Here is a 25,565-nt window from a genome sequence, read left to right on the forward strand (position 1 = left end):
AGTACCATTTTAATACTTTGGAGACTTTAAAAATGTCATTGATGTATAAGTTGAAGAATTTTGGGCCCCAAACTGACCCTTAGGGTAGACCACAAGCAATGTCCATACATAAGGAGCAACAGCCATTTCATTTCACAAACTGCTTCCTGTCACTTAAATTACTCAGGAAACAAATTTAAAACTACCGCTTTGACACCATAACGTTCCAGTTTTCTTGTTAATATATTGTGATCTATAGTGTCAAATGCTTTTCTCAAGTCTATGGATAACCTACCACACATTGCTTTTTGTCCATGGAATAGATAATCTTACTTATAATGAGGTTATATTTACTGTCCAGCTCACCTTCTGTTTTTCCATCACCTCAGCTACAATCTGTGTCTGTCCGATCTTAGCACTGAAATGACAGACAGCGGCGTCTCCAGGCAGAGGGAAGACAAAAACAGCCTCTAATGGTTTGTTCTCCTTGTTCTCATAATTCAGAGTGGAGACCACTGTAGCCACATGGTCCCTCACCTCCAGCTCCACCTCAATGCTCTTCAGGGGAACTGACAGACAAACAGAATTCTAACAGTCACACTTCATAGTAGCATTTATTTTTTAAAGTCAAAATTAGATTTTCTGCTGAGCCATCTGTCCATGCAACTCTATTAATTTTTTTATGACAAATTGAAAATTCATTTTAATGTTTATCAGATTTTTACCTGGTTTGTTCTGGGCAGTTAGCAGACCACAGCATCTCATCATTGTACCTATATAAGAGACAAACACCACAGACAGTTTTCCTCAATAAAACATTTCAGTTTACATAGTATATTATACTACACTTATCAGCTTTTTTGGAGTCTGTCTCTTCTGCACATACTCAAAGCGAATTTTCACATCACCAGACTCAAAAACATTTATTCTAGCAGCTCAGAAAATGGTTTGTTTGAGAGAAATGAGTCCCCCCACCACACACACACGCACACAGTGTTTGAGTGCAAAAATAATATATTTTACATATATATTTTTAATAATAATAATAATAATAATAATAATAATATCAGTAGCATCATTACAGCTTTTGATCAGCACCATGGACAGCAACCACAGTCAGGGATAAGGTGAATGCTTTAAAGTCTTTTTCAGCTAGGCCAAAATAGATTTAGCATCTCAAAAATGAAATAAAATTTAATAAAGACAGCTGTCTGTAAACATGGAACTGACAACGCTTGGCGTGGAGATACACCCCAGGAAATATGGTTGTTGACAAGGCAAAGGCGTAGAAAAACTAATTAAAGGATTTTTATTAATAAAATAACTGAAACTAATAAGGAGCAGCAGGGGAAAAAACAGCAAACTACGTGGCAGGACTTACAATACTACCAGACCTGAAATTAAAACACTTTTCAGACACTAATTAAAAGAACAAGATTCAGTGACACTATGTTACTCTAGCAGCTTAACAAAAAAATGAATACGCCTAAAGACAGGCCACCTGTGGCGTTGTGCCCAAGGAGGTGCCACGCATTTTACTATGCGTGGCACCTTTCATCCAAATTTCCATCACTGAAAACTGAGTTTAGGTTTTTATTTGTCACCCAATGTAAAAGGTGTGCGCCGTTTTTGACGTCACGCTGTGCGCCACGTTATTGTTTACATGAGATGAATTTGTACAATGGTGGATAGAGACAAGATATTGTTGCTCTTAATCTTACTATCTGCAGTTTTTACACGCTTACATATACACACGCAGTTACTGGCCCTCCATTTAGAAAGACAGAGAGGTCAGAGTGAACTTCGGACGTGGCTTCTTCAACACAGACGCTCTCATAACCCAAATCCCGACGTCGGTTTTGAATTAAAAAAATATATATATATATTAAACTTATGTATGCTGTATACATTTTGTTCATTCCTAATGTTTTTCTTAACATTTCTTAACATTTAAAATGATGAACGCACTTGAAAAGTAACACAAAATAAGTTGCCTTTCCAAAAATAAAAATAAAACTTTTCAGTACTTAAGGTTTTGTGAGGACACAAAACCCTGTATACTCTTTCTCTCCCAGGTTTCTAGACTTCTGATTGGCCAACATTTCTTAGTGGGTTAGGGGTTCTGGTTTGACTTTTTGACTCCGGTTTTTTGCATTTACATGACAACGGAGATATTTTGTGTGGACGAGATTTTTTTTAAAGGAAATCGGAAAATCTACGTTTTCAAAAATACCCGTGTAGCGTTTAAGAGAGAACCTCGCCCATGTGCTCAAACTGTCCCATTGACACCCTGATCACCTCCTCGATCAAACCATAATAGTTTCGTTATCGTTTATTTATATATACTGCACGTTTAATTACAACAACAACGTTGACTAAAGTGCTGTACAAAAATACAAAACAACTAATTCCAAATAATTTATGATGGTACCAAACAACAAATAAATAACAAATAACTTTCATACTGCATTAAAAGCCAGTGAATACAGATGTGTTTTAAGATGAGATTTAAAAGGTTTCACAGAAGGAGCCTGTCTGATGTGTAGGGGTAGATTATTCCACAGTTAAGGCGCTACAACCCCAAACGCTCGATCGCCTCTTTGAACCAGCCTCAACCTTGGTATCCATAAAAGCAGAAGATCATTTGATCTAATAGATCTAGAGGGCCCATAGGAGGTCAGACAAATACCCAGGAGCCTTTCCATTCAGGGCTTTATAAGTCAACAATAAAAAAATTAAAATCAACTCCAAAGTGAACAGGGAGCCAGTGAAGAGAGGCAAGCACCAGGGAAATATGTTCGCGTCTTTTGGTTCGTGTCAGAAGACGAGCTGCGACATTTTGGACCAACTGCAGTCTTACAAGGCAGATCTGGATAACTCCAACATATAAGCAGTAAGACTGTGCCGGTTAAAATCAGCTGTGCTGGGATTGCCACTTGGTCCAAAAATTATCACTTTGGTTTTATTCTCATTAAAGAGAAGTTAGAGGCCATCCAGGCTTTAATTTCACCGAGACACTGAAGTAATGGTGGGGTAACTATCCATAGCAGTGGGGCAGGGCAGCTCGTCTTCAGTCCTAGATAGATCTGAGTGTCATCGGTGTATGAATGGAAACAAATGTTATATTTTCTAAAAAAAAAAAAATAGACCTCGAGGTAGCATATAAATAGAGAATAAAATTGGCCCCAATATAGATCCCTGGGCAACACCACAAGTAATCAGAATGAGAATCAGCATAGTTTATTAATCCCTGAGGAAATTGTGTGGGTTACAGGGAGCTGAGGAAGAGATAAAATCTCCAAAGCTCACAGAGAAAGTCCTCTCAGACCTGAACCACTCTAATGCCACTGAACCAATCTGATGCTGCAATGCCCCAATGTGAGATCAAGATGCTGTGGTCAACAGTATTAAAGGCAGCTGTCAGATCCAAAAGCAAAGGCACAGCCGAGTCTCCTGAGTTAGTGGCTAAATAAAGACCGTTAAAAACTTTGCGGTTTCAGCGCTGCCAAGAGCTTTAAAACCAGACCGAAACCTCTCAAGGACACCGTGTCAATTTAAAAAAAGATTGCTGCTGAACGAATAAAATCTTTTCAAAAAATTTTGACAGGAAAGGAAGCTTTGAAATAGGCCAGAAATCTGAGAGGACAGAGGAATCCAGATGATTTTTTAAAGCTGTACAACAGCATGTTTGAAACGGGCTGGCACAACACCTGAACTAAGACTGCTGTTAAAAATCCTTAAGATGTCAGTACCGATAACCTTAAAAATATATTTTTTAAATGTGTTGGAAAAACATCATTTGGGCAAGATGATGTCTTCATGCCATTACATAGTTTCTCCACGTGATCAAAACACACTCTCAAACTGATCAAAACAGCAGAGCGGATGAATATTTAATAATAAGTCATGTGAAGGCGGGGTGATCACAGATCGAAGCTGTTTTTCAGTTTGTATTTGTTTTTTGTTTTTGTTTTTTACAGCCCGCTTCTTGTGAAAAGAAAAATAACAGAATTCTCCACAAAACACACGCAACAAGTGTGCGGGAATGGGTTTCAGAGAAATGCCTACCTTTGAAAAGAAAGATTTTTGTCTCCTCAAAGTACTTTCGTTCTTCAGTGTGTGAAATGTGGCTTAAATGCCCCTACGCCAGTTTTCTATACCGAACTGAAACACTTTCCTGTATCCGTGGGAACCCTTCAGTGAGATCGCGTCAGAGTCGAGTGGGTGGACCTTAAATTTGTTTTTATTATTATTATACAAAACTTACCCATCACCGTTGTTAAAATAGTCTGGTATTTGAAGACCAAAGAACATCATACAAGACAAGTATTGAAATACAAACATCTGCATTTAAGACTAAATTCTTAAAGAGTTTTTTATACAGCGTTCTTAATACATCTTCAAACGCAGTTTGTAAACACCCAGTGCTATTTTTTTTCATATATATATATATATATATATATATATATATATATATATATATATATATATATATATATATATATATATATATATATATACATATACAGGGAGAGAGTGAGAGAGAGTAATCATACCTGCCAATTCTCTGTGTGTCTCATATATCTCCCTTATCAGATCGCATTAAATATGAATTCTCCAAAATACGTTTTGCCTGCCGCCTGGTGGCCAACATCTCCATTACCCAAGACATTTTCTGCTTGTGAAAAAGCTGCAGCAGCGACAAAAGCCAACTCTTGCCTGCCTCACATAATGGTTTAGCCTAACACATGTAAGAAACAGACATGCTATTTGGCTGGTAGATGCTTGTACAAGCATCTACCAGCCAAATAGCATGTCTATGTTTCTGCAAAGCACTTGGAATCAACAAACTCTGGATAAAAATCTCTTTCACGCAATACACCTCAGGTTTATTATTTATTGTCGAAATAATAGAAAGTTTAAAAACAAAATATAATGCAGTCAGCTGAAGTTCTGAAGGTAAAACTTTACTTTAGCCTTATTTTTCTTGATACATTTTTTTATTCATTTATTTTCATTTTTAAGTGAAGAGATCCACCTGCACCATTTACATTTTTTTTAATCCTCCATGTGAGGGATACTTTATTACACAATGTTTACACCAAACAGGAAGGTGTCTCTCTTTCTGTTACCTGCTAGGCGAACCTTGCCTGCTTACTCTTAAAAGTCATTCTGCGGTGACCCTTTAGACCACTGTGAACAGGGAGAAAGTCTATCTTCCAGTGTTTTGTGTCACTGAGGATGAATGTGCTTGGGCCCTGTCTGCTGATGGACCAAAATGGTGGTCGAGAACCTTGGCCCTCCCTTTCCCATGTGTTTGCCTACCTGAACTTTATCTTTGTAAATCTGAGTCCCCATACACAGGTTCTCCACTGCTTCACACACCAGACACAAGCCAATCTGTACTTTTCGATTATGGAGAATTTTCTGTCAGTTGGTGACAGGATGCAGGATACAAGTGCAATTACACATTCAATCAGTGTTGGTCAAGTTACTTGAAAAAGTAATCAGTAATTAGTTACTGATTACTTCCCCCCCAAAAGTAATCCCGTTACTTTACTGATTACTTAGTTACTTTTTAAAAAACACGATTTACAACCTGAACAGGTAATAAAGCAATAGATCTTTCAGCCCAATTCTACTTTTTCTACATAATCCATCATACAATGTGTAATCAAATGGAAAAGTCTGTTTTAAAAACTTGTCTTATTAGTTTTAATCTTTTAACTTTATGCATCAAACATTTTGTGGTAGGACTCGACTTAAGCGGTCAAAGAAGTGCAGGAGACTGATGCTGTCCAGTGTAGCAAGTGATTTATTCACCATTCTGTGGCCCAAGAATATTTACAAAGAAACAAATAAGAAACTCAACTCTATAATAAACTCAATTCAAATAAACATAACTGAACTTAAATCAACGGAAATTAAGGTCAAACTGCACACAGCTACACTGACCTGAACCCTTCTTCTGAAACACCTGAGTTCGTCTGCTTAAATAGTCCCCTTAATCAAACACTTTCTCCTCTGGACTATTCCATTCAGTAGGTAGGTGAGATGAACATGATTATATTCATCCTCTACTACTCCTCTTGACTGGCAACATAAACTCTGGTGTAATCAATACATATCACAACATTAAATCTATTTCTTTATAAACCCTTTAAAATTAACTTTATTAAATTATAAGAATTCTTCCCCTCCTGCCCTTGGTCTCTTCCTGTGACCTCAGATGAACCCAGAAGGTATAAAGCAGGAAGTAGAACTACATTTCCTCCTTTTGCTTCTGGAAGACAGGTAGGTAAAGGTAAGTTCAAACAATACAAATTAACAGTTGAAATAAATAACATGTTAACTCAACAAACTTGCATGAATTGATTTAAACCAAGATGTTATATTATATAATCTGTAAAAGTGCAGAACATAAACAAACCCGGGATAGTAGATGTTTGCCTATTGCAGATTACATGTGAAATATGGTTAAATCAAAACAAGAATGTTAACTAAGAATGTAGACAAATAGTCTTCTCACCCACTTTGTCACACATTTAATTATATGCAACATTCTCTGATTGGAAGAAATTTGTTTAACATTTAAACCTATTTTCTGCACATTCCAGCACATAAAATAATTTTTTTTTTTTTGTGTTTACACTCACTCTTTCAAATAGATGCAAGTAAATCACAGCAGAAAATAAATAAAATCAAAGACTAGCAGTTCTGTTGCTCTATTGTCACCTGCAAAGCAGAAGTAGGGTAGGCGGAGGTTTACCCCAGTGCAGGTGTGCTGCAGCGGTCAGTGGAAGAATCCGCGAGTTTCTCTGTGAATTTCTCATTACGTCGTAGCGCACTCGGTGCTTGCTTGGACGTTTAGGGTTTTTTTTCGCTGTAAAAAGAAGTTACAAGTAACGCATTACTGCCCATCTCTGCATTCAATGTTGTTTTTGTGAAGCTGAGCTAGGAAAGTGTCTCAGTCTCAGAAATCTGTGGTAACGAAGGTATGGAATCCAGGGTCATAAATCACAAGTGCTAAGTTTTCCAGTAACCTAGAACTGACTAGCTGCATCACAGCATGGTACGGCAGCACTACTGTCATGGACCGCAAACGCCTGCAGAGAGTGATAACAACTGTGGAGAAGATCATCAGGACTCCGCTGCCCTCTCTTCAGAGCATCTACCATCGCAGAGTCCAGAGGAGAGCTGCCTCCATCCTCAAAGAGCTCACACACCCACAACACAGACTGTTCACACTTCTGCCCTTGGGACAGAGGTTCAGAAGTGTGAAATCCAGAACATCCAGACTCAACAACTCCTTCTTCCACACTGCCATCAGACTCTTGAACAGCTGACCTATTATTGAACAGAAATAATAATTTTTTGCACATCAGGTCATCCAGCATATTAAGGCAGCATATTAAGCTATAGCTCTTTTGCACACATCTCTGTTTCACACGTCAATATTTTCTCTCCTTTTCTGTCTTCATTTATTTATTTGTACTATTTGTATTTTATCTGTTCTATTTCTAGATTATATATATACTTGTGATAGGTTTTAGTTTCCCTGAAGCTTTCTTCTGCCATCAAATTCCACTGCATTTCAGTCTGTGTATTACTTCCCAGAATGCCTCATCACTGTTGTATAGTCAGGCAAAAACTTAGAGCACAGGCCATCTCTGGAAATCACATCTATCAGAAATGGAATGCTGGGATGGCTGAACAAACTTTTTTTTGTTGCATTTATCTGGAGGCGTTTGAGGTCTGCCTACATGTGTGGATCATGAGCCTTCTTGGAGTCTCCATAGACCACAACGTTATACATGTAGTTTTGCACCCCAGGCAAATCTCTCAGGATGTAGGGGTTTAAGCTCTCCAGAAACCTTCTTTTTATGCTCAGAGGTAGGGATCTCAGTTTCTACGATAGAATTTATTTTGTTTTGTTCACTTGTATCTTGTGAATACAACCATTCACATGTCCAAGGTGATTGGCTTAAGCCATATCAATAGCACAGCTCGTAGTTACTGAAAGAAGTTCTGAAGTGTACTGAAGTGGAGTGTATAGGTAGATGCTGTAGATATTAAATCTATGCTGACATTGCAAGTTTGTTGTAATATATGTAAGTATTATTGAAAAAAAGTAGACAGCTATCGTTCATTTTCTTGAAATCAGCATACCAAGACCTAAGCAAAGAGTAAATTGTTAAACTTTAGGTTAGAGATATGAACTTTTTTTTTTTTTTACAGTAGTCAGTTCTTAAATTTAGAAGAGAGTGTTCATAAATGTGTTACATAGTTTGCACAACACTGAACAGAAAACATGCAAAGTCAATAATTAAAGGAATGGAGCTCATTTCATCCAAAGCACTGGGTTTATTTTTCAATTGCTGCCAACAGAAAGATACATACAAGTAAAACAATTAGAATTAAGCTAAAGAAGCATTCAGAAAAATTCTGAAAGTCTTTGATTTTTCACAAATTTGACTAAATAATGTCTATCTCCTGAATCCAAACTGGAACCTGGTTCCACAGAAGACCCAAGGTTCAAGGTTCAAGGTTCTTTATTATTTGTCACATGCATAGTTATACAAGTATAACACACAGTGAAATGTAGCCTGACACGCTCCTCGACATGTGCAAAAATTGGGGGGGTGTATATATATATATATATATATATATATATAGAGAGAGAGAGAGAGAGAGAGAGAGAGAGAGAGAGAGACAATATGAACATATTTAAAATTAAAGGAATTGAAATGTACATTGTTCCTTGGTTTAGTGTCTGGAAGAGAGTCCTGTCTCAGTCAATTATAGATGATGTGAGAGGGCGGGTGTGTGTGTTTAGGGCACGGATGGCCTCTGCCTCCTATTCTGCTTTTAAATACTCTGGGAACTACAAGTAAGCCGCGGTCTGAGAGCAAAGTGCTCTAATCGGGTAATATGGTACTATAAGATCATTAAGACAAGATGAGACCTGATTATTCAAGACCTTGTATGTGAGGAGCAGGATTTTGAATTCTGCATTTAACAGGGAGCCAATGAAGGGAAGTCAGTATAGGAGAAGTATGCTCTCTCTTTCTAGTCCCTGTCAGTACTCTTGCTGCAGGATTAACCAAAGGCTTTTCAGGGAGTTTTTAGGACATCCTGACGATAATGAATTACAGTAGTCCAGCTTAGAAGTAATACATAAACTAGAACTAGCATGAACTAGTTCTGAGACAAGATGTTTCTAATTTGGGATATAATGCGCAAATGGAAGAAAGCAATCCTAGACATTTGTTTAATATGTGCATTGAAGGACATATCATTGTGAAGAATGACTCCAAGATTCCTCACAGTGTTACTGGAGGCCAAGGTCATTTGAAAAATGTCTTTAAGATATTCCTGCAGTTTAACTAATTGGTGTGTGTAATCTGGCTTAATGGATAGATAAAGTTGGCAATGCAATGGAAATGTATGCTATGCCTTCTGATGATACTGCCTAAGGAAGCATGTATAATGTAAACAGAACTGGTCCTGGTACTGAACCCTGTAGAACTCCAATATTAAACTTTGTCTGTGAAGAGGACTCTCCAGTTACATGAATTATAAAAATAATAAGACACAAATTGTACTGTTCAGTACAGAAAGAAGCTTTTGTAACAAGTACTTGGTTGAGGTGACAGACAGAAATGTCAGTGTGGTGAACTAGCTTACGTTACTGCAGGTAAACAGGAAACAGTAACCTTACCCTCAACAACCTCAGCACTCTTCTGGTAAATTGCAAAAGTTAGCAGACTTGTTTAGCCTCTTTCTTGCTATGAGTGCCTGCATGGAACCATGTGCAATGCACTTGTCCTTCATTAGAACTGCAGCTCCATAGCAAAGTCTCCCACTGATCACTTTCTATAACACATTAGAATTTCCTCTTGGGTGTGTTTTGGTTTGTCAGGGCAGGAGAGTGAGACACAGCAACAAAACAACCGTTGCATCTCGTGTTTCACTTTCAATTGTAATAATTAATTTTAATAATTAAAATGCCAAAAAAAAGGCAAAACAAAACAGCATAAGAAAACAACAACAAAAACACAAAGCAGAGACATCCTGTATTCTTTATAACCTTAACCACATTTCAGTCCTGCAAGCTCAACACCCTCTTTGGAGTTGTCTAGCAACTGATTCCCCTCTTTTCAACGCCTTTGCAAAGTGCTTTTTTTGGTTTTGTGAGGAACACAGAGTGTGATACATTGCAAAGAGGGGGTTGGGGTAGGCCTTAGTTGAACACCCTGACTGGTAATATATTCAGCCCTATTGTGGTGAATCAATGCACCGTGCTTTAATGGGGAGATAAGGAGGGGCAATGGGGAGCTATGACGAGATATCTTTTGCCCCACAGTGCACCCCTAAAGCTAAGAGGCACACCCAAGACTGTGCAGTATCACCTAAACTCTCATCTGAAGAAAGTGCCTCTAACATTCAGGTCCTGTTTTTTTTGTGGGGGGTGGGAGGGTTTCTATATCCATGAGGAGCAAATAAGAAACAAGAGCTCAAGGACGCACAAATGTGAAGACTTTGCTATTTTGTTTCAAAGATGGAAATGTTGTGATTTGCTTAACCACTGACAAGCATGTGTTGTGGCGTTTCTTGATACTCTGTACTCTTGATGCTGTGCTACGTGATCAAACAGATCTACAGGGCTAGACATACAGGATGAACTGAGGTGAGACTGTTTTTATCAAGTTCTTTGGGTCTGACTACAGCTCTAAAGAAATATTTGCATTTGTCTGCTAATTTGGAAGCTAATAAAAATAACCATTATGGCATAAAATAACTCATACTTCATGCTCATCTAGTGCTCATTTTTGCACTGGAGTCAGTTAACGTATTAGGCTAAAGTGTTAAAAATTGATTAGTTGTGTTGGTAAATGGCAAGTGATTGCTTAAACTGACCACCAACACCACCAAAGTTTTTGCTTTGTGAAATGTTAAAGTGAATGACTGTCTTTGAATCAATCCTGGAGAGTTTTAATTGGGACCGTGACATAGTAAAAGGAACAGGTTGTTTTTTATAGGCCTTGTGCTTTGTTGCACTCTCTCCTCGTGAAAGCACAGACTGTGAGAACAATCCCAAAGAATGTATCTGAATTAAGATGAAAAAGAACAATAGGAGGCTCTGTACAGGCAAGGCTGAGAAAAATCTGAGAGGAGCTGTCGGGGGTGGTGGTAAGGACCGGGTGATGACAGAATAGTACGCATGGTTGAGTGGCACAGCTTGATCAAATTAGCACAAAACTTTACTGAACAATAGAAGTCAGGTCAGTTCAAATCCTTTCAATTAAAAGACAAAATAATGAGTCTTAGCAAGACTGATATCAGGCAAATGACATTTCGTTTTTATTTCATGCAGGTAGGACGTGACCTGCTCAGAGCACAATGTCACAGCACAGAGGAATCTGGAGGAGGCAGGTGCACCTTTTTACCCTCCCTTACCTTCTTCTCCTGGCTTCACCGTGCGAGGGTTTCCTCCCTGACTTGTGGTCTAGAGTGCTGACTCTGTCCTGGGACTCACACACTCACCAGTACATTACAGAGCGGGCCATTCTAAACGTAACCCTGGAGACTCTGAGGGGACTAAAAAAACACCATGGAAACCATGATAAAGAGGAGGTGAGGTCATGTTTGCAGTCAGGAGATTTACTGAGTAATGCAGCATCAGTGGTTCATAAAGTGTTTGAATTACCTCTTTAAGTAAGTATGCAAATTTAACTGAATCGCTCTTTCTCCCTATGGTGATATTTGAACACAGACGTATTGAATTTCTTTCAAATAATGATAAAAGTCCTGGTCTAACGATTGCAGATCAGACTGGGACGTGGATTTTGGAGAGCTGTGGGAGATGTGGTGAAATCCAATGCAGCCATGGACTTCCGGAGCTCCACAAGGTCTGACCCAGTTTACCACTTTGATTCAGAGCATATTGAAAGTGCCACGGTCATGCTACGACGGTTCTGGACCCACACTGTGCTCTCAGTGCGGGCCAAAGAGTACCAAAGTGCCCGTCATAGCCTGGGTCAGCTATTTCATTCACTGCAGGTAATCTGCCACACAGAACTGAATTTTAATAATAGGGGAGGGTTAGCTTAACCTTAGAGATATTTCATGAAGTGAAATGTTTTGGCTATGTTTTTGTTTTGAACATCTGCTATGTCAGGACTTCTACAGCCACAGTAACTGGGTGGAGATGGGCCAGCGTTCTATTTACCTCCATCTGCTTCAGCCAGAGGAGCCTGCCGTGCCTGTAGCTAAAGGTGATTCATGAATGTGACATTATAGTCCCATTTAATCACAAAAAAACAAAATTAGTTGTATCTACACATTATTGTAAAGGTCCTCTTGAAAAGACTAGTTACTGAGGTAACAGCTTTACAGAATTTTTTCATTTTGCATCATTTTATCATACTGCATAGCTTCACGTGTTAAAGTTACAGCTCTTCCACAGTTTTCCTACTACCGATTTTGCTGCTTCTTCAGATGTCATTCTATTGTGGTCTAATCTGTTTTACAGTTTTTTCTGAATGCTTAAACTCTAACTGTGATTCCTGTAGCACAATCTCTAAAACTATTCAGACTTATAGCAAAACCACTCACTGAGTTTGCAAAACTAAAAGCACAAAAACTGCTTTGCACTCAGTTTGCAATTTTGTAACACACACTTTGCAAAACTGTAGGCACAATTCACTGCACAACACTCAATTACCAAATTTCCAACACACTCCTAGCAAAAGTATACACATGTATGGCTATCATTAACACTAATTTGCCAACTGTCTGGCACACTTTCACATGTGAAAACTTTTTTAGATAATTAGTTCACTTTGCAATCAGCCTAAGCACTATAATCCAGGTAAGCTGTGTGTGCAGAGTACAATGGAGGGAGCAGAAAGAGTGAGAAGTAGAGGAGGCCGAGGAAGAGGACGTGGAGGTGAAGAAGTAGGATGAAGAGGACGACAAGGACAAGGAGGAGCAAGAGGAAGACGAGGAGGGGGGAGAGGAAGATGAGGAGGGGGAGAGGAAGGGTAGGAAGAGTAAGAAATAGAATTGCTGATGACATCAGAGCTACAATAGTGGACCATGTAATCAACCGTCGAATGACCCTGAGGGAAGCTGGCCAACGGGTCCAGCCTAACTCGAGCCGCTACACTGTAGCAAGTATCATAAGGACATCTTGAAATGAGAATCGGTTAGTACAGTCACTTCGCACAAAGATTTGTAGCACTGCCATATGCCAATGAGAAACACACCAATACCATTGATGTAAAAATACTGAAATTGTTACTTTACAGAATTGCTAGATGACCAGATGCTGGGGGCAGAGGAAGCATGTTCACTGCAGACCAAGTAACCCATATAGTCATTATGGCGATTGCAAATAATCCTATACTTGGAAATAAACACTTGTGTTTGTTTTGATGTGTTTGAATAAACACCAGTACTTGAAGTTTGGATCCCTCTATGCTTATGGATCTATGACAGAAGTATGAGCTCACACTGACATAGCCTACCTTGTGCGCAGAGAAAGCAAAAGCCAGATGTGTTTTGTATTCATACCATCAGTGTGCAGTTGGCGCATTGTGTGCTTAGTAGATGATGGCTTGTGTGTACTGTTTGATACGGAAACACCATTTTTACGAAGGTGTGAAGAGTTAATCCAGCTGTGTTTGCTTTTGCAAGAGAACTACAATGTTTTGATTATTGGGTGACAGGTTTTCTTATTTGTGTGTAGAGTTTTGCAAAATTAGCCAATAGTTACAAAAAATGTGCTTACAGTTTTTTCTGATTGCTTAAGCCCTTTTTTTGCAACTATTGGCTAATTTTGCAAAACTCTTCACACAAATAAGAAAACCTGTCACCCAATAATCAAAACATTGTAGTTCTCTTGCAAAAGCAAACACAGCTGGATTAACTCTTCACACCTTCGTAAAAATGGTGTTTCCGTATCAAACAGTACACACAAGCCATCATCTCCTAAGCACACAATGCGCCAACTGCACACTGATGGTATGAATACAAAACACATCTGGCGTTTGCCTTCCCTGTGCACAAGGTAGGCTATGTCAGTGTGAGCTCATACTTCTGTCATAGATCCATAAGCATAGAGGGATCCAAACTTCAAGTACTGGTGTTTATTCAAACACATCAAAACAAACACAAGTGTTTATTTCCAAGTATAGGATTATTTGCAATCGCCATAATGACTATATGGGTTACTTGGTCTGCAGTGAACATGCTTCCTCTGCCCCCTCCTCATCTTCCTCTTGCTCCTCCTTGTCCTTGTCGTCCTCTTCATCCTACTTCTTCACCTCCACGTCCTCTTCCTCGGCCTCCTCTACTTCTCACTCTTTCTGCTCCCTCCATTGTACTCTGCACACACAGCTTACCTGGATTATAGTGCTTAGGCTGATTGCAAAGTGAACGAATTATCTAAAAAAGTTTTCACATGTGAAAGTGTGCCAGACAGTTGGCAAATTAGTGTTAATGATAGCCATACATGTGTATACTTTTGCTAGGAGTGTGTTGGAAATTTGGAAATTGAGTGTTGTGCAGTGAATTGTGCCTACAGTTTTGCAAAGTGTGTGTTACGAAATTGCAAACTGAGTGCAAAGCAGTTTTTGTGCTTTTGGTTTTGCAAACTCAGTGAGTGGTTTTGCTATAAGTCTGAATAGTTTTAGGAATTGTGCTACAGGAATCACAGTTAGAGTTTAAGCATTCAGAAAAAAACTGTAATATGCTACTGTATAGTATTTATTTCATCAAGTAGAGATCATTCAGTTATTATTTAACAGTTCGATTAATATGTTATTTTGTAATCAGACTTGTAGCAGAATGGAGTCCCAGCAATGATAGAAATTAGGACAATGAGAGTGAAGATGAAGACGGAGGCCTGGGTGGGGCTATTAGTGACAAGAGGGAGGCAGAGATGAAAAGGAAGTGGGTTTCATGAATGAGAATTTGAAAGGCAAAATGACTGAGTGCTGAGATTTAAACTAGGCAGAACAGAGGCTGACTGACTCAACAAAATAAAGAAAACGATTTGATCAGAGCAATTATGTCAGTGTTTAGTTTAGCAGGAAAATGGAAGTGATGTAAAAAATAAGGTAGTAGCTGCACCCAGGAAGGCAGGGTGCATAATGTTTCATTTAAAAGAATATAATATTTATATAATGTGTTGGTTTTTTTCAAAACTCAATGTGTCACTCAGTGTGTATATGTATATACACACATACACACATACACATATAATTATCCACGTCATTTAACTATTGACCCACCACGTCTAGTAAAGCACTCCCCATCTTTACTAATTAACTTGACCAGCCAAATGTTCAACATTCTTTCAAATGTGGCTTTAAATGGTTCAGTGGAAATCAGCTATCATTTCTATTGGTCATGCATTTAACACAGACTCCCAATGTTTTGGAAACCTGGCTGTACATATGTCAATCTGATATATTCATTATTACATTACAAAAAAAAAGTTTAAATGTAAAAACTAAAGCCTTCATCATTTCTGCTTTCAGAAGACACACCTACCTGTATGGAGTGCTTCAGTACCACCTGTCGAAACAACCTTCTGCCAAGACTGAAAACCACACAGGGAAACTCTCAGCTGCTCACCACTGGATATTTCAGTACATTTCCTCCAAAACCTCAGGGTAAACCTCGGCCACCTGCAGGCAAAGTGTTACAAAAACACAATAAATAAACACATTTGGTTTTTAGAATATTTTAAAGACTTTTTCAACTACGTTTCCATCTACAAAGCTGTAAAGATGTTTTTTTTTTCTAGGCAAATGCAGTCATGGAGGTATTCTAGACAGCAGCCGCTTCTCGGGCGCCAAAGGGGGCATCAACAAGGACAGCACCTCACCTCTCTTCTCCCCTCATCATTACCTCCATCTCAAAGCTGCCACTTTGGCTACTGAGGCCACCCTGACTGTGCTGAGAGACCTCAGAGACTCTGTGGGCCACAGAAACTTTCTCAAGTAAATTTAAACCACTGCTAAAGCTCCCTGAACTGTAGACTTGTTACAAGATTTAGGTGATGCCTGTGCTGCATGAAATGACTGTCTTTAATTGCTGCTGAACTCTCTTTGAAGACTCTTTAGTGTGAAGCAAGTTCCTGCACTGGTTTTTGTCATGGACACCACAGGCAGCATGTTTGAGGAGATCCACGCTGCTCGTCTTCGGGCTCAATCCATCATACAGAGCAGAGCCAACAGCCCGGGGCAACTCGGCACCTTTGTGCTCGTCCCCTTCCACGATCCAGGTGACAGCTGGTGGTAAAAAGTGCCTGCAGGTCATAACAGATAAACCTGTAGAGGCTTTTGCCCCCTGTTAATGTGTGATTGTGTTTCCCATTATATACATACCTTTATATACTTCTGTAGAAAGTATAGTTCTGATTATATGTTTCATGCCTACTGTATGTTCTATCAACAGTGAGCCTCTAGATTTGTGCCATCTGTTTCCCTCAGTTCAAAGAATGACTGAATGAACTTCTGTGACTTCCATGAAAGCAACGAAATGAGAAATAATATATTAATATAATAACTTATAGACAGAGCCTCTTGATAGCTTAAAGATTCAGTCTTATGGTACTGTAAATATGTTTTAAATAGACAATAAGGGTCTATAAAGACTGCAAACAAGCTGTTCCTTATCACAGTCTGTAAGCATTTATATTTACTGTACTGTGCAGGAGTAGGACCGGTATTTGAGACTGATGATCCAGGCCAGTTCATGCAGCACATGGAGGGGCTGATGGCTCTTGGAGGCGGAGATGAACCAGAGATGTGCCTCTCTGCAATTCAGGTACATTTAGACGCTAAACACTCAGAGAGAATAAGTGATGTTGTGTGTGTATGTGTGTGTGCGTGCATGTGTGTGTGTGACAAGGGGTTTCTTTAAATCACCCTGTAGTTCTTCAGCTAAGACACCTGAGTTAGAAAACACAAACACTGCAGTTGTATAGATTGGACATGTCACCACTAACTTGCTCTCTTCTTGTTATTAGCTGGCACTCACTCACAGTCCACCTCTGTCTGAGATCTTCGTGTTCACTGACGCTTCCCCTAAAGATGCCCATTTATTCGCTGTGGTGAAGGCCCTCTCCCTCGAGAAACAGAGCAAGGTATATGCACCTTTGAAGGGAAGTCTTTTTTTTTTCATCTGTCACATAGCATTATGTTTAACAAAAATCAGAGCTGCTTTAAGGTTGACAGCGAAGACAAACACCAACCGGGAGCTGCTGTTTAATAACCTGTTCTCAGATTTTCAAAACTTTAAAATAAAAGCCTTCATCTGATGTGATTGCTACTGGTTATACAGCTTCTGTTTGTATGTATATTTATAAAGAAAGCACTGCGTGAATTACATTTTTAGATGGGTTTTAAAGGAAATAAGAATTTCCTGGAGAAACTGTGCCTGCTGAAAGCTGGTGGAGATCACCTGCCTCATGTGGCCGGCAGGTGGCAGCAGCTACACTAGCTGAAAATTAAAAGTTTAATGGAATTGTAGTTTTTGTCACTGGCCACACAGTGGTGCTATTGTATCATGAAACCTTTTAACCAAAGGACAGTTTTATTACAGTTTTTCCTGAATGCTTAAACCCTAACTGTGATTCCTGTAGCACAATCTCTAAAACTATTCAGACTTATAGCAAAACCACTCACTGAGTTTGCAAAACTAAAAGCACAAAAACTGCTTTGCACTCAGTTTGCAATTTTGTAACACACTTTGCAAAACTGTAGGCACAATTCACTGCACAACACTCAATTACCAAATTTCCAACACACTCCTAGCAAAAGTATACACATGTATGGCTATCATTAACACTAACTTGCCAACTGTCTGGCACACTTTCACATGTGAAAACTTTTTTAGATAATTAGTTCACTTTGCAATCAGCCTAAGCACTATAATACAGGTAAGCTGTGTGTGCGGAGTACAATGGTGGGAGCAGAAAGAGTGAGAAGTAGAGGAGGCCGAGGAAGAGGACGTGGAGGTGAAGAAGTAGGATGAAGAGGACGACAAGGACAAGGAGGAGCAAGAGGAAGACGAGGAAGGGGGAGAGGAAGGGTAGGAAGAGTAAGAAATAGAATTGCTGATGACATCAGAGCTACAATAGTGGACCATGTCATCAACCGTGGAATGACCCTGAGGGTAGCTGGCCAACGGGTCCAGCCTAACTCGAGCTGCTACACTGTAGCAAGTACCATAGGGACATCTTGAAATGAGAATCGGTTAGTACAGTCACTTCGCACAAAGATTTGTAGCACTGCCATATGCCAATGAGAAACACACCAATACCATTGATGTAAAAATACTGAAATTGTTACTTTACAGAATTGCTAGATGACCAGATGCTGGGGGCAGAGGAAGCATGTTCACTGCAGACCAAGTAACCCATATAGTCATTATGGCGATTGCAAATAATCCTATACTTGGAAATAAACACTTGTGTTTGTTTTGATGTGTTTGAATAAACACCAGTACTTGAAGTTTGGATCCCTCTATGCTTATGGATCTATGACAGAAGTATGAGCTCAAACTGACATAGCCTACCTTGTGCGCAGAGAAAGCAAAAGCCAGATGTGTTTTGTATTCATACCATCAGTGTGCAGTTGGCGCATTGTGTGCTTAGTAGATGATGGCTTGTGTGTACTGTTTGATACGGAAACACCATTTTTACGAAGGTGTGAAGAGTTAATCCAGCTGTGTTTGCTTTTGCAAGAGAACTACAATGTTTTGATTATTGGGTGACAGGTTTTCTTATTTGTGTGAAGAGTTTTGCAAAATTAGCCAATAGTTACAAAAAATGTGCTTAAGCAATCAGAAAAAACTGTAACAAAGAAAATAATTCATCCAGCAGTTATACTAATAAGGAGCAAAAATAACATGCAGCCAGATTGAAAGACTGAAAGAACCCCTCTTGTTTGCCTTCTCTTGCTCACTGTGAAATTACTTTGGACAGGGGGACTGCAGTAAAGCAAACTGTATGTCAGTGTACTTACAGCTGACAGCACTTATTTTCCCTACAGGTGACTTTTCTCCTTACTGAAGATCCCAACTACACCAAAGAGAGCCGAGGCAGGTTAATGAGGAGGAAGAGGAGAAGTAGAGAACCTTTATCTCCTGATCGTTTTAATCTCTACTCTTCACTGTCCTCCCTGTCAGGAGGACTAACAATATTCACCACCAACTCTGACATACACAGGGTCTCCACAATAGTGGAGGACAACACAGCAGCTGACAAGGTGCCAAAATAAGATTTTTTACTGGAAATTCACTCCAAACAAAGTTAACAAGTTATTTAAGGAACTGAGGTAGTACACTAGCTCACAGTATCTGTTAACTTCCCTCATTCTAGCAGTCTCAATTTCCCACCTTCATAATTTATCAACCATTTAATATTAGAAAATTTCAATTAAATATGAAATTTTCCATTGACCTAATGCTCTAATTTTCTCAGACAAACATGGCAACTGCTGCTTATAAAGCATTGAAAAAACAATATAATTTCATTTTCTACATGACAGTTAGCACATGTAAATCTTTTTTAATCAAGTAGTCTATCTTAGCTGCAACTTTTTGCTGAGCAGAAATGTGTCAGATTTTATAAAAAGTTATATCACAAAGTATATTTCTAATTTTTTTTTTATTAGTTTCTTTTCCAGCAAGCCGACTAATTTCTCTTTTAGACCTTTAATTTCATAATGATATCACTTATAATTACTCTTCATTACCTTCATTACCTATCACAACTTATTTTTCTTCTCCTACCTCAGGTGACCCTCCTCCATGTGGAAAGTCACAAAGACCTGATGTCCGTTCATACATTTAGAGTTGACAGCTCGGTAAAAAATGTCACCCTACATGTCTCTGGCACTATGACGGAGTGTATCCTTACCAGTCCATCAGGTAATTCTCACATCATATTAACATCAGCTATGAAGTCAGGGTTAGTTTTTTTTCCATCACGACACTGCACTTTGAACTGTACTTTGCATTTGCTTGAAATATCATGTACAGGGTGCAATTTCCCTGTAATTAAATTGAATTTCAGCATATTTTCTTTTAAATGGCAGTATAATTATATTTACATGTAAATATTGAAAGGTATTTACACTACACTGAAATTCAGTTTAGTTACAGGGGAATTACGCGCTAGATTTATCACACATACTTTAAAGTGTTACCTTGCAAAGATCATTCTTTAACTTTTTTTTCTTTGTAATTTGAGGGTAAAATAAGCTCAGCTGTTTATGCTTCTCTTCTCAGACCAGAGTCAGTCACTGTTGAATGAAGAAGGTCCCCTAGCAGTGCTACAGCAATTTCAGGGACTGTACCGTGTCAACCTGTTTCCTCCTTTACAACCTGGCCAGTGGAAACTGCAAGCCAAGAGCAATGGGCATCTTACGTTCAATGTTATAGGTAAAAGAAATAATATCGAGTACATCAAGCAGATCACCTGGCAGATATTCATTTTCAATTCAAATGCAGCTTTACTGTGGTATGAGATTTTTTTAAAAACATTTTTTAAAATTGATTTGTCTTTTGATCTACACCACCAGGTGACAGCGGTGTAGACTTCCTGTATTATTTTGCAATTATAACCAATGAGACACACCCGGGTCTGGCCAGAGTTGATGGTAATCCTACAGCAGGTGAGGGATTTTGATAAATTTACACGATAATGAGGATTTGTAAGTAAACAATATGTTTAAGAATATATCTTTCTAATTTTCAGGTGTTCCTGCCTTTCTAGTGGTGGCTGTTACAGGCCTGGGTTCAGATGAAGAGGCATCTTTTAGTCATGCAACACTGCTGGGGGCTGAAGGAGAAAGTCTTCAGCAGGTGAAGCTCAACTCCTCCTCTTCATCTATCTATTCCTTGGAGGAGCTGGTGGGCTTGGTGGACCCTTTTCCCAGAGTTCCCTTCTGCATTAGACTTTCAGGCGAGGACAGCAGAGGAAACAAACTGGAGAGGGTTTCCACAGAAATGGTGGAGCCCACTCACATTCAGATACAGGTAATTGTTAGCAATAATGCTGAAGAGGACAGAGGCTGCTTTCTACTCCAAGTTTACTATAGTTCATCTCCGTTACTCTGTTATGTACATCTATTTTTCAATTTTTCTTATATTTTAAATGGAAATTGTTTTGGTTTGGTTATTTCTGTGCACAATAAATGTAAAGCACTCTTGCACTCTTACAGTGTATCAAGAAAGTATTCACATCACTTCACTTATTACACAACATTGTCATATATATATATATATATATGGTCTCATAGTTGAGACTGTATGTCAGAGCACAAACCAAGCCATGAAGTCCAAGACCTCTGAGGCACAGATCTGGGAAAAGTTACAGAAAAACCTCTACAGCATTGAAGTTTCCAGTGAGCACAGTGTGCTCCATCATCCGTAAATGGTACCAGTTTTGAACCACCAGGCCTCTTCCTAGAGCTGTCTGCCTGCCCAACCAGAGAGATTAGGGTACAAGGGCCTTAGTCAGGGGAGTGATCAAAACCCAACGGTTACTCTGACAGAGCTTCAGCATTGCTCTGTGGAGAGATGAGGACGTTCTAGAAGGGCAACCATTTTAGACCATGAGAAACAAAATCCTCTGGTTAAAAGAATCTAACTTTTCTCATCACTGCATATTACCAGACCGATACCATCCCTACAGTGAAGCATGCTGGTGGTAGCTTCTTGCTGTGGGCCATATGAACCCATATAAAGACTCTCTAAGACCACTCCTTTGTTAAATCCTGGAGTGTCCCAGCCAGAGACCAGATTAGAACCGGATTGAACATGTCTAGAGAGATTTGAAAATGGCTGTGCATTGATGCTTCCCATCAATCCTAATGGAGGTTGAGAGGTTCTGCAAAGAAGAATGAGAAAAATGAAAACAACCCGAAAATGTCAATATGGGATATTTTGTGTCGAATTCTGAGATGAAAAGGCTGCAACATGGCAAACTGTAGAACAAGTATAGCCCTGTGAATACTTTCTGGATTTACAGTTTTCTCTGTAAAACTCTATTTTCTTGCTTCTTTAAATTCTGCAGGGCCAGATGGCACAATTATAAGTTATTGATTACCTACAGTATCTATGTAGAGGTGTCAGGTGATGACCTTTCTTTGACCGGTGGTCCGTGCACTTTTGACACAGTCTGTTTCACACATTATTCAGGTGCTTTCTCTTCCTGACCTCGTGCCTGGTCAGAGTGCTGTGGTGAACTTTGAGATCCAAAACCACGGTGCAGCACGGAACTTCAGTTGGACAGCCGATGATGACTGTGGATATCTTCTTATGACAGAGCCCCACAGGTAGATCAAAATGAAAATACATCTTGCTCAGGTACAAAGCAAACTTCAAAGAACTTAGACTGCCATCCGCTTCTTTTGTCACCTTCGCTGGCATTCTCTCACCTTTGAAAACTATGTAAACTTAGTAACCCAAAATATTTTTTAAATTATACAGTTATGTACAAAAGTCTTGAGTCACCCCTCAATTCTGCTCTTGATATCAGATTGGCTTTCTAATTTTCTTTTTTGCTAGTGGATATATTAAGGGTGTGCACCTATTGCAGTTTGCACTTGTGCTTTAGATGGGGAAAAGAACCAATTTTAAATTTTAACTTTATGCACTTTGTTATTAAAACACATAATTTGTTCCCATTTCTTTTTAATGAAAATTTCAAAGATAACACTGTGAAACAGTAACAAAATGTACCAACAAGATTATTCAAAAGAACTATTAGCTGAGTAGTGTGTCATTAAAAAGTGTGAGGAAATTAGACCAGTTGCGGACAAAATAAGAAGTGGCATGCCCACTTAACTATCCATAGCAGATAAAGATGCCTATAAAGGCCGTCATGAAGCCATCCCCAAGGAAGGGAAACGGGAAAAAGCTTAGATATACCAAATTATGGACTGAAAATCTGTGGTAACGGGTCTTATGGAATGACAACAGTCAGTATCTACAGTCATGGTTTGGCCTGCATTTCACCCATTGGTGTTGGGAATCTTGTTAAAATTGATGCAATTAAGAACACAGAAAGGTATGATTCCATTTTGGGCCTGATTGGCAGTGGCTTAATTTTTCATGACAATGATCCCAAACACACTGCCAGTGCATTAAAAGCATACCTGGATAGAAAAACACAAAGTAGAACACTATTATTCATGGATTGGCCTCCCCAGAGCCTGGACCTTAACTTTATTGAAGCAGTGTGGGATGATCTTGACAGAGGGTGGAACAAAAGGCAGCCGGCATTCAAAGAGGACCTTTGAATGTCTTTTAAGAAGCCTGGAGACCTATTCCTGAAGACTACTAAAAGAAAGGAGATAAAACCTTGCATCTATTTCGCATTTTAAGAAAAATATAAATTAAATGATGGCTAGTTCAAAACTCTGGCACAGTATTGTAAGTATAAGTTAAATGATTTCACAATTCATGTTTTTGCCCTTCAGCTTTCTTGTAGCAGAACAAAGGTCTTTTCGTGACCAGGTGTACCTCCAGACTCCAGCCACAGCGCAGGCAGGGGTGACAGTCACCCTTACACTGACTGTAAATGATCTTCATTCTGCTGACTCAAATTATGCAGTGGCCTACTTGACTGTGGTCCCTCAGGTGAGCAATAAGAGAAACTGCAGGATATTCTGCTGAAAACTTGTTTTTTGGTTTATTGTGTATATGATGATTTTCTCTTGCCTACAGGATTCAGACACGTCCCCACCATCCTGCTCTGCAGCACGAGTCCAATCGAACTGTTCTGCAATTTGCAACGCGACTAGCTGGAGTGTGTCTCTGTCTGTATCAGATATCGGACACTCTGGCCTTGATGCTCTGCAGCTACAGGAAGGTGAAGGTATTCTGATTTTGTTTCACAGTAACCCAACCTCAGAGGACAGCCTTGGAGAGCCTGGCATTGAGCTGCAACAGACACAGAGGGATAAATCAACAAATGGAGCCTACCACCACCACCAAGAGCAACACAACCACAAGGCCAGATTAGAGACAGGGGGCCCCCCTTTGAATATTTCAGAATGGTCGCTGGATGTATCTCAGCCACTGTTTGTGAGCTACACATCCAGCTGCTGCTCTACTCAGGCAAAGATGCTGGTTTGGGACAAAGCTGGAAACATGAAACGCTGCCATCTAACAAATGGTCAGAAGAGGCAGCTACAAAACAAGAGTACAGAAACCAGTGGGACTGGACAGAAAATGCCCACAGGCTTCTTTTTCTTGCTGTTAGGCCTGCTGTGCTTTCCTCTGCTTTAGCCCCGTGTGATTACAAATGTTTTGCTGGTCAAAATTATCTGTTGATGACTTGATACAGAGCTTGCTCTACTGTATTTTCAAAGGCAAAATCTGAAGCACCAATAATTTTTTTTCATATTGATATTCAAAAGATGCAAATTTGCAAAGAATAAAAAATCTTTTATTGCACTTCCTTTTATTTTTGCTACAACTAGATTTGTATGCCTGTCACGTTTAAGGCTGTGTGAGAGGTCGATTCATTTGTAGTTTGTACTTGGGGAGCAGCACCAATAACACCAAGGCAAGCTTTAATACTGATAGATCAAAACATAAACAAAGTCCAGAATCTAAGAAAATAATTACAAAAACAGAAGACATAAAAATCAGAGATTAGTTAGGATACAGGACTCCACAAAAACACAGAATGCACAGACAATATAAAGACAAGGTAATGAGGGGAGTTGGAACTGGTGGGAAACCAAGCTGGAGACAACTAAACAAATGAGATGGAAGGAACAACACTTGCCAAAAGAAAACGGGAAGAGTGACACAACTGAATGTGCACCCAAGATCAACTTGACATGCGAAAAAAAGTCCAAAAAAAGAGACAAGGCTGAAGGAACATGAAGTTATCTATAACCAAACTATAAAGGCACAAATTACAAACCATAAACAACCAAAACCAAGCATCACACCAACCATCACCTCTATGCATTTCATTATTAGTTATTACTAATCTCTGCAAGGGCGTAGATTTGGCATGAACGGAAGGGACGTGTCCCCACCAATATCCAGCGATTATTGAATTGTCCCCACCAATAATTTGATCCCTTCGAGTAAAGAAAAACAACCCGATAGAAAGAAAACCTAGTAGCCTGCGCTGCGAGGAGAAGAGGAGGATGGCAGCAAAAAGGAAGAACCTGGATATAAGAAAGTATTTTTCAAAGAAACCTGTAAGTCACTTAAAGTCAAGTTCACTCATATAATGTGTCCGTCACAATAACGTTACAGGCTATGCTAGGCCATACATGCCAGCACTCCCGATTCTTCCGGGGAATCCCGAATTTCAGTGCCCCTCCCAAAAATCTCTGGGGGCGACCATTCTCCCCAATTTCTCCCGATTTTCCACCCGGACAACAAAACTGAAAAGCCATATCCCAGACTGGCCCAGCCAATTTCAGTTTCCAACAATGGCTACTATTACTGCAGCTACTTAGTTTTACTCTTATTACTCTTTCTGGGTCGCAAAATAAACTTTTAACACATTTTCAGGCGAGAATGTAGCTGTG

At 39.3% G+C, this 25,565-nt stretch overlaps 2 protein-coding genes across 2 annotated transcripts in view; one reads left to right on the plus strand and one right to left on the minus strand.

The window, feature by feature from the left end:
* Positions 1-4,149, minus strand: part of LOC113036869 (von Willebrand factor A domain-containing protein 5A-like) — a 36,167-nt gene extending 32,018 nt beyond the window's left edge. The window contains exons 1-3 of the mRNA XM_026193438.1: positions 4,048-4,149; positions 705-752; positions 346-548 (exon numbers count right to left, since the gene is read on the minus strand). Of these exons, the coding sequence (XP_026049223.1) occupies positions 346-548; positions 705-747 (246 nt within the window). The 5' untranslated portion in view covers positions 748-752; positions 4,048-4,149. The remainder of the gene's footprint in view (positions 1-345; positions 549-704; positions 753-4,047) is intronic.
* A 6,302-nt stretch (positions 4,150-10,451) lies between these two features.
* On the plus strand, positions 10,452-24,442 carry vwa7 (von Willebrand factor A domain containing 7). The gene is made up of 17 exons (XM_026192086.1): positions 10,452-10,669; positions 11,357-11,616; positions 11,809-12,042; positions 12,161-12,257; positions 15,528-15,662; positions 15,797-15,992; positions 16,107-16,276; positions 16,709-16,821; positions 17,024-17,140; positions 19,050-19,265; positions 19,797-19,929; positions 20,290-20,442; positions 20,583-20,675; positions 20,759-21,039; positions 22,204-22,340; positions 23,487-23,646; positions 23,734-24,442. The coding sequence occupies exons 2-17, from the start codon at positions 11,383-11,385 to the stop codon at positions 24,295-24,297; spliced, it is 3,033 nt and encodes a 1,010-aa protein (XP_026047871.1). The 5' UTR covers positions 10,452-10,669; positions 11,357-11,382; the 3' UTR covers positions 24,298-24,442.
* The last annotated feature ends 1,123 nt before the right edge of the window (positions 24,443-25,565 follow it).

The sequence above is a fragment of the Astatotilapia calliptera genome, chromosome 14 (genome assembly GCF_900246225.1).
Source record: "Astatotilapia calliptera chromosome 14, fAstCal1.2, whole genome shotgun sequence".
NCBI lineage: Eukaryota > Metazoa > Chordata > Actinopteri > Cichliformes > Cichlidae > Astatotilapia > Astatotilapia calliptera.

Excerpts from the sequence above, each read along its gene's own strand:
- vwa7 (XM_026192086.1), top strand. The coding sequence starts at position 11,383 with ATGTCACAGCACAGAGGAATCTGGAGGAGGCAGGTGCACCTTTTTACC. Across the intron at positions 12,258-15,527 it reads TGCCGTGCCTGTAGCTAAAG|AAGACACACCTACCTGTATG; the intron begins GTGATTCATGAA and ends TTCTGCTTTCAG. Across the intron at positions 19,930-20,289 it reads TATCCTTACCAGTCCATCAG|ACCAGAGTCAGTCACTGTTG; the intron begins GTAATTCTCACA and ends TTCTCTTCTCAG.